The sequence below is a fragment of the Trichoplusia ni genome, chromosome 4, assembly GCF_003590095.1.
Source record: "Trichoplusia ni isolate ovarian cell line Hi5 chromosome 4, tn1, whole genome shotgun sequence".
In the NCBI taxonomy this organism is placed as follows: domain Eukaryota; kingdom Metazoa; phylum Arthropoda; class Insecta; order Lepidoptera; family Noctuidae; genus Trichoplusia; species Trichoplusia ni.
In genome coordinates this window covers 15,713,833-15,724,200 of record NC_039481.1, presented here as the reverse complement: position 1 = coordinate 15,724,200, position 10,368 = coordinate 15,713,833, and the positions used below count along the sequence as shown (strand labels likewise).

The 10,368-nt window shown below is 34.1% G+C and overlaps 1 protein-coding gene across 1 annotated transcript in view; it reads left to right on the top strand.

Moving 5' to 3' along the window:
* The first annotated feature begins 9,120 nt into the window (after positions 1–9,120).
* LOC113493220 (alpha-tocopherol transfer protein-like) overlaps positions 9,121–10,368 on the top strand; it is a 28,020-nt gene continuing 26,772 nt past the window's right edge. The window contains exon 1 of the mRNA XM_026871086.1: positions 9,121–9,407. Within this exon, the coding sequence (XP_026726887.1) occupies positions 9,356–9,407 (52 nt within the window). The 5' untranslated portion in view covers positions 9,121–9,355. The remainder of the gene's footprint in view (positions 9,408–10,368) is intronic.

Below are 10,368 nucleotides of genomic sequence, written 5' to 3'. Positions count from 1 at the left end.
TGCAGTATGTAGGAGGTCAACATAGTTCTCTTTACTAAAGGAATATCTAAGTGGGTTATTCCGCTTTCTAAAGGATTACTATCTTTCGCCATGTTCGTCATTTTGCAGGCCAAAGGCCATTTATGCTTTCGATTTTTGTGCCCCTGCACCACTGTTTCTTTTATTTTTTAAAGTCAAAATAAAATTTTAAACTCTGTGCGTTTTATCAAAATTACGAATGCAAGTGTTATAAACAGTCGCTACCTTTTGAACGGACTAACTTAAATATAAATAAGTCGAAATGCCGACTCGCATATTTATGTAAGAAGAAGTGTTTTTGGTCGACTTATAGTTATTTTGTCTAGTTTTTAATTTTTGGAGGAAAAATAGGTTAACATTCAGATACAAAGTCAGGTTAAACTAAACAAACAGGCCACCACATATATAGCAGTATCGCCATACTACGAAGTGATAATTAATTGAAAACGACTCGTTAGCTGAAAGTGAAAATCAACTTCCCGTTCTCATAAATCAGCCGTGTGAAACTCGGAAACAATATTCAAGTCACACCGGCACCGGCACGGCAGCATTCTGTGAGAGCATCAAACCTGTGCTTTCCATCTGGTTATTACTCGATCTAATATACACAGCCATATGTATAAAGTTAGAAGTATGAAAAAAAGTAAGAAATTTTCCGAGATTTTCTTATTAATTTTAAAAATTGCATCTTTTTTCGTATGTTGGATAGCCCAGTCTGCTGTCAGAGTTTAAACCACCTGTAGGATGATGACGTGATTTTTCACACACTTGGAAAATTCTCGCTTATGTAACGATGTTATCCTTCACCGATATATTTATGACATGACACAGCCTTTATACTTACCAGATAAAACCAACTCAATCAATACTAAACGTACGCCTGCATAGTGTTGCATAGGCCTCTTTCTTAATGTGTCATATTGTAACAGACAAGCTCCGCCTTCTATTACCAATTCATTAGATTAATGTTTTCCCATTTTAAGAAAATATTTTCAGTTCGTGTAATAGAACGAACTCATAACATCAATTATAAGTATCTTAGATGGTCCTTTTTAAATGATTTGCTTCCTCAACAGTACCACATCTATATCTCTCTGAATATCTTTCACAAACAAACCTTCGTTTCCTGATCTTCCGTCTGATTACCGCTACACCACTGCACTCCCATATTCAAAACAAAACAAATTTGTCCATAATTGTGTAAATGTATTACGTGATATTTTTTCTAATATTCTCTGAAAAAGTACATTGTTACAGGCTCTCGTCGCTCAGTAACAACGTGGGAGGCTCTGCCCAGCCGTACCAGCTGTCACTCCCAGCCTACGTACGGTGTGCACGTTTCAACTGTCTGAAGTACCTACATCTCTGGTAATTAAGCACCCATTGTAGCTATCTCAAGGCTGGACTCCTGATTGACATTACCAGATAGTTTTGAATAAAACAACTTGTCCTATTCAAGGAAGAAGCTTTGAATTTGGGTGAAAGATCTATTATTATGAGAAATGTCAAAATGTGTTCTTGTATTTCAAAATAAGTTGGAAGTTTAATTGCTTTTATTGCATTCCAAAGGACAAAGTCAGGTACGATTTAGTAACAGACCCAAGAGTCAATAATCTGGTACCTAAACAGGTTTGCCATAAAGGACCATATTATGCTGTCTGAATGATGATACTCAAACGGGTTTATTCACTAAGCAGGACAAATATTTATATAACCTTCAAACGTTTGCTGCAAGAATTTGTGTGAGAGTGGCGAGACAATTATATTCGCAAACACGGGAAGGAAAATAACAGCGAGGCGAGGTTTTATTAAAAGAAATAGCGTCCTTCCCAACCAAGGACAAAAAAACCACTTCGTTATACAACCGACTACAATCTGTCAGAGTTTGCATTTGTTTTTTGTCCTTCTGTTGGTACTATTGTCCGGTCAACAAGCGGATCGACGGAGGTTTTATAACTTTTATATTACTGTCCATTTCTATAGTTTTTTTTTAACATTTTTTTTGTATCTAATTATATTTAGAAATAGTACCCAATATGTAAATGAGCATGCCGTAAATTTCACGACTTCAGGTCACACTATTTCGACATTGTAACCTCGTTCATTATATTAGTCCAGTTATTAATTATTAGCTGTGCCCCGCGTATGCACTCACCTGAATTGTGTCCAAAGAATGATAACGAAATGCTAATTACCTTAAAAAAAAACCTTTTTTATTTATTTTTTATGCCACTGATTAGCGAGCAAACATTAATTCGCTGGTTTTATTGTATTACTCAAAATATGCGATAGATATTTATTAAATATAGTTTAATTAGCCACGTCGTGTTTTAGCTAGACCAAATAGTAGGGATGATGACAATATTTCGTGTCCGCCTTGTAGTTTAGGGCATAATAATGGATACGTATTTTTTATTTTGCAAACATAAATTGATCAAATAATAGTAAATGGAACTAACGCGTAACGTCGCGTAACGCGATTCGTCGTCATAAGTCCCTATAAAACACACAGCTGTCCTAAATTTTAAAGAAGCCTACCTGGGGCAATTTTTGTAGTTTGAAAAAGGGCTGAAATACTAATATTTTTTAATTAATTATGTAATTGAGGGACTATATTTTTACTTTTTATACCCTATTATATAATTACTCTAGTATAATGAGATTTATGTTATTTAATAAAATAGGCCTTTTACAATGTACTGAATTGTTACTGTTATAGCTGTAATAGTAACATTTGTGAATAAGTAACTGTGTTCACAAATATACATACACGCAATGTCGAAATTCAACGTAACCTTACGAACTAAAAGTGATCGTTAAACTCTAAACAAGTGTAATTGAGCCAGATTATAAATTATTTTAATGGGCCCTTTAAATGATTATCAAAAAATTATTACCAAAACACGAACATTTCCTTGGCCTACTAAAACAAAAAATAAGATAGCATCATTTACCTTTACCTTACTTAAAAATATACAATTTGGAAAATGTATTTTATGAATACGTAAATGCATTAAAGGAATTTTTTTTTATAAATAATAGATACACCAGAAACGAGCTATTACCCGCGAGTTTGCGTGATTTTGAAAAGCCTGACGAAAACTGTCGATAGGATTTTTCTTTGTTAATTAGCGATTATTTTATAATAACTTCAATGAAGATAGAACCTGTTTAAATTGAAACTTATATATGTTCTTCTAATTAAAAATTAAAAAGAGGTACAACAAAAACAGGTAAAGAGACAGTCGCTTTAACTATCATATTACTTAGTTGCATGCTAATTAGGTTTCCATTGCTGTCCGCGACATCCAAGCCAAGCGGTCCACGTAACAAGGCTTTCGCGTGATCTTCCCGGCGTTGCAGCAGTAAGGGTCAAACCGCTTTCGCTATAAAATATATCGGAAAATACTTCATAGGTAAACTCTCTTATGGAACCTGATATTATATGCTGTTTAAAGTGCAGTGCAGACGGCACACTTTTTGTGCGATCGAGTCTGCGGCGCTCAAAAAGTCTGCATGGCGCGCGTTTGCGTTACTGCATAATAATTTCATGGGTTCTATTTTCACAGACAAAAAAGTTCTTCACGGATAGTCGTGTCGTAAGTATGTAGTAAAAAAATCTTTATTGCACACCACATAATCTAAATATTTGAGTTTTGGTAAGGACCACTTACGTTAAGATAAGGTAAGATCTCTTTTCCTTTAATTGTTTAATTTATTATTCTGAAGTGTTTCAGTATAATGCTATAGGAGAGTTAAACAATTTACTCGTACGTAGCCATTATTGTGCATGGCAACAAAATCATTAATAGAATAATATTTAGGCCAAAAATAGTTTCATTAATTAATGTGAAGACAAAAAGAAACCTTAATACACAATATTTCTACTAAACTTGTTTTAAACCCGTCATCAATAAACAGGTGACGTATTGCAGGTGCAACATTTTTAAAACGCCAAAAATATTAAAAAAAAACTTAAGGGCCATCCCAACGATAAATCTATACTTCTATACTTAATATATAAAGCTGAAGAGTTTGTTTGTTTGAACGCGCTAATCTCAGGAACTATTGGTTCAAATTGAAAAAATATTTTTGTATTGAATAGAACTTTCATCGAATAAGGTTTTAGGATATATACTAATAGGAGCGAAGATACAGTGGAAAATGTGGAAAAAATTATTCGACGACTGAATGACACAAATACTGTATTGTGTTAATTATATAGGTGTCTTTGTACGATTTCAACGTTAGTGTAACACCCGCGAGACAAGGATTTACTGAATGCGGGTGTCCTATAATATCGCTTGAAAAGGATACATCAATAACAAAAAAAAACAAATTTCCTTTTCTATTGGTATCCTATTATAATGCAGTTATTTTTACATAATATTATGCATATTTAAAGAAACATGTTTTAATATTTACACATTAATTACTCGTGCATTTAAAATGTCAAAAGACATTTCATCTGCACATTAAGTCTTCTGAAGGCTAAACAACGTAAGTTGTCCCGAAGTATACGTTATTGCATTTGTTTAGTATATTAGTTTCCGACAAAAACTAACTTATAATATATGGAAGGTTAATCGCAAATCATATTTTACGTCATTGATGATGAAAGTACGAATAAAATCGTTTTCTGTTAATTGATTTTTGTACTATTTAATTGCACTTCGATAATAATTGTTATGTTACGTCCGATTTTGATTAAAAACTTATTAAAGTACGTACTACTTATAATTGATTTATATTTCATATTTTATATCAATAACTACGAAGAAAATAACATAAATAAATTTATATGGGATGCAGTATCTTTAAATTATAAATAATCTTTACTAAACACTGTCAATGATGCTTAGAATGCAATGCAAAGTTCAATAACCTTTGGGTTCAAGTTCAAGCGTCAGCAACGCTCCTAGCGGAACCTGCCCGAACTAACAACTCGCGATCACACCAAAGAGGCTTTATAACGTTGCCGGGTCGCCGCTAAGTGTAGCTACTCACCAATAGGTGTCGCTGAACAAGAAGGTCCCTCTCCACCTTAATTAATTGGTGCCTAATAAATGGTTAATGAGGTGTTGTTATAGCTCTTACATAGAAAGTAAACAGAAAAAGCTATTCAAATCCCATTTAACCGTAATTGATCATTTAATCCACACCGAACTCAGCATCATTTTAATTAAGGTTTTAAAGAGTAAACAATTATTTTTTATGTGCGTGTTTATATTTATCGAAGTTTTTACAGGTCATATTGTTTTTGACACTACTGTCTCCCTACTTTATGCATGGCATTATGAAAAAAAACTCTTCATATATTTCTTTAGATATAATTTTAAAGAAAAATGTTGGATTCTGGTCCAATATTAATATTTTTTTTATAAAAATATAGAACCTCTATTTCAGTAAGTAGGTCTACTCTTGGGAAGCCGCAATGCTTTTGTCTTTCTGCCGCAGTGCCCTTCGAGCTTTTTCCTAACCTTGCAAAGCGATCGAAGAAGTTACAATGTTAACTAAAACTGTGTCATTGTGTCACAGTCACTTTAGAAATAGATTTCAATTTATATTAACATACCTTAAGGCCTACACAATATTATAGTATGGATTATAATTCAAAACTTATAGAAAACTGCCATAATATGGGAATGGTTGTTTTGATTGCTTGCAGGCTTGGATGGTAATATTAATAACACGTTACATTTGCAAATCAACCTTCGATGGATTAAAAAAGAGGTGACACTTGTTTTGTTCGTAAAAGTGTTATATATTTTAAAAAAAGCTTTAAGAGTTTTTCGTCAACCGCTTCTTTTAATGGCATCTCAATGCAGATAATGACAATTCGAACTGTTTTCGTAGTGTTCCTTGCTCTTTTTTTATGGGTCTGTGTTTTTTCGTAAGATTATAATTATACATAGGTACATAATTATATGCCAGATCTCGATTTCAAATGCCAGATCTGCGATATTCAGAATATCCACGGAAAAATCCAAGAGCATAATGGGCATCCCACACAAGGCCTCACGGTTGACTGCGCTTGCATTTCAATGAAATCATTAAGCAAGACACAGATACTCCATTCATATGACACACTGAGGAAGCAATTATAATTTCCTATACATTGCATAAGTCATTTCAATGGTCCTCTTTTTGCAAAGACGTCAATTTGTCTCATTATCTAGAGCTATATAAACGAAGTATAAAATTCCTGTGAATTATTACACAGCATTTACTCATCGAGGAACAACTGATCTCGGCCAATTGCGATCGCTACCAGTTTTTGATTTAAAAGTCAGGCAGTGTTAAAGTCCGTTGAAATTTCAAATGATCATAAAGGGTATTTATTTTTAAGAACCAACCAATCAAACTTAGTAGACGTACCAAAAAAGTCGAAGGTTACTTCAAATGGGCATGCATACAAAAATAAAATCCTTCATAGTTACTACCAATTCCTCTTGTAACTTTAGGACGAGACGCTTTGCCCTCCTCCGGGATACACAGTTTCTCTTTGAGAAACTGCAACAAACAGTAGGTTATTCGTGATATCTACGGAGCATTGAAGACATAACCTTTACAGTCGATCGATGATAGACCAAAGACAGTGCCTCTGAAAAATTCATTCAATTAAATAGGTCAGTAATTACCACGTCTTCATGCCTTTACCGCGGATCGTAACTAGGTACTTACGTAAGGAGGAAGTTATTTATTAGCTCAGTTAATAATTAGCGTTACTTAATGACTGGCTGAAGATTCTGATTGGGTAGTAATTGGTGCCTTCGATCTGGCGTCACGTTATCTTCACGCGGAAACCGTACTGACTTATCTGGGGTTATTCCTATTGACAGATCTTGTTAACTTCTCTGTGGGCGTTTTTCGTTCGTAGGTATAGTTCTAGTTTGCAGTCATATGAAGATATTTTATAAGCCAAGGACGAATAAAACGTATGAATGACTTAAACGGTCAGTAGGAAGTATTCTTACAAATTAATACAAGTTAGCATAAGTGCAAACTTTGATTGGTTATCAAAATGAAGTCTATGCGGTTTAAGAAGAAACTAGCGACAACATAAAGTTGCCCAAAAGAGATACCATATCAACTTGAATGAAACCAGCAGATGTCCTCGTCTGTCGCCCATCACGCTGTCCTTCTAATGACCCATCAAACGTAAAATTGTGCCAAAAACTGGCTACTAACTGACCCGGCAGATGATGTTTTTCCATAAAAGTTTCTCGGAAATTTCCGGTGCAAAAAATTGTGCATGCGATATTCAAAAAAATATAGACCTTCTAAATATTCATAAGTAAATCACAAAAAAATGTCAATCCTTGTCGGAGGAGTATGGTTACAAATTTGACACACGAGATTTTTTTTTACTAAATAAGATATTCTACAAAAAATAAAGCTGAATGACTGGAATGTTCTAACAGTTCGTAAACAAAGTTATGTGATCAGTATGATTAGAAGCCATCTTAAGTTATTAATTCCAGCAATTCGTTACATTCGCAAAACTAATACCGCTACGTGTGGGTGTAGTCAGCCTCAATTCATTAGTAATTGATCCACTAATAATATCACCAACGCTTTTCTTGGAATAAATATAGACTATATATAAACATCTTGTTGCCGTGGAGTCAGGATGCCTGCTCATTAGTTAAGTTCTATTTCTACAATCGTGAACGCCAAATGGAACAGTTTTATGTGCTATTTAGTCTAAGACACCTGGCTCGTCGATGAAAACCAGTCAAATGCAAGTCGCATTCACGATTCGAGGCATCCGTACAAAAAAATATCAAATTTGGATTTTCTATCATCGTTGACAATTGTCGATTTTCTTTTGGGACGATAACCAAGTGGTGACGGGTAATATTTTAATTTTATTTAATTTTAATCCTTAAGTCACAAAGTACTGAGAAGAAAATATTTTACTTTTTTCTGTACTTCAATAACCTGTGAACAAGCATATAGGATCAACAAATCTCAATTACATGGGACCTTCTATTTTGTACAACAAGTTCATGACCCTTATTCAAGGTCCAGCGGAAAATCACGACAAAGAACCTCCATGCTTAATCATTTAAATCTTATTTAGCGCTCACACTTCGTTTCCGCGACTTAGTCATACGTAGATTTTGCACGTATAACGTACTTGCATCATATCAAATAGGGTTATTGTTTGCCCTTCCTCTAAAATAAATGATCACGTCTGCCCATGAGAGAGATGAAAGAAGAGCCATATATAATTTACCAATACTAGTACTCGATATTTTATGGATACCTACATCTAAAAAACTAAAACGAAAGACAAATAATAATACGTTTTGTCTCGACCAATTTCAAAAAAGTTTTAAATTGATTATTTTTTTCTAATTTTCTTATTTGTTACTTGAGCTTTTGTCATCACTTAGGTTTAGAGCAATCTGTTTTCTTTAACATCCATACTTTATACTCATTAAACCTGTAATTAGAAGATAATTATAGAAACTTATTCCTTGCCAACGGGGAGAAAAGGATACCAATTAGAACCATAGCATATTTCGCACTAATTGGGTTTCGGAGACCAAGTTACGGGCTCTGCGTAAAGTTATGTGGTATCATGTTTAAAAATAAATAAAAGCTCTCATAATTATTGCTAGTTATATAATTTTAAGGCATTGTACCTAAAAATAAGTATGTGTTTGAATTAGTTTGTGGTTAATTCCGCATTGCTAGATATCACAGAGGATTTATAAATAATGTAATCACGACACGTCTGCAAGGATGAAAACAAATTTTGTTATTGACTTTACATAATAACTATGAAAACTAACTAAATTTAATTCTAGTAAAAATAATGATGTGCAAATTAATAAACTTTATAAAAAAAATGAAAACTAAGTTCTTCACTAGCAAAACAAACAGAGATCTACTTTTAAAAACAAATTTCTTCTTTGAATGTCACGAATAATGGTGCAAGAAACAGCGGACTATCTAACTCGAGTTAAAATTGATGGCCATAGTGTCCGCACACATTCTCCGAACAAATCATAACAAACGGAGCTTAACAAAGTCACAACAATGCAACGTTTATCAGTAGTAGTCTGTAGTACTCGCGATACGCAGAGAAAACAGAGGCACTCTTCGCTCTCGGCCGTCAGTCAACGCCGAGCTTTGCTTGACGCCGCCCGCCTGCACGTACCACGCTCTATCAAACCCTCTGTCGAAACCAAAACATGACATAAAACCCATACAATATTCAGTTCTAGTCACGCGATAAACAGAGTACCATACAGACGTGTCAAGGCGTAACCCAAGAGTGAATTTAAAGGGTCAACGTTAATCGATTGAAGCTTTTGTGGTGACCATGCCGGCTGAAGCGCAAACCAGGATCGTACTTCGGGATGTCACGCCGGAAAGTAAGTACATTGTATTACATTAAACATTTACACTCAGTTCTTAGATTTATGTTCCAATTAATTTTAAAAGGCCTACTGATTGTGTATCTCCGTTCTGTAAGATCATTGTGAAATGATCTGGAGAAACTAGGCCAAACTCATTTAAGTATTCCACAAATTAACAAAAGAAAATCATTTACAACAGCTGATTAATCAATCTTATCTACACTCTATGTTTTTTGTTTACTTGCCAAAAAACCTGTTGATAAACAGCTGACTGATAAAGCGACATAATAACAGCAAAGTTCAATGGAAAGTGTTAACAACGTAACTTTTAAACTCGTAATAACGTTGAGGCCAATGGCAGTGACTTCATTGTCACTACCGATGAATCACGTCCACAGTTCAATTCGATTCATTGTTTGCCTGCACTCATATCGGGGCGACACGGAACTATCTAATCAGGTCTATTATCCGTATATCCATATTCTCATAAGTTGTATTTTGCGTAGATAGACTGTTAGAATGTATACTAACGGGTACTTTAATTTTATATCCAAGTAAAAATAACGGATTGCTTCGGAAAGAATTGCGTAAATTTTAATTTATAACAGTTATTATGAAAATCTTAAAACAGATTAAGTTAGGATATTATTGCAAAACTTGTTTTTAAGAACGAATATGTGTAGCAACCCCAAATGAGAGACTCATACGATTGGAACTTGCGTCACAAACCGGCAGGAGACCCGAATTTAACTAATGTAATCTTACGAAAATAAATATATGCGAGCGGACCCATAAACATTTCTTAATACCCACAATGTTACATCCTAAACTTGATGGAAAAGAACCAACGCGGTAAAGTTCGACCAGAAATATTTTAAAAACAAAAGGGACCCACTGCACATACCACCCAAAACCCAATTTGATGAATTTTAATAGGACTAAAAAGCATTTTCTATTTAACATCCAGTCAGAAATT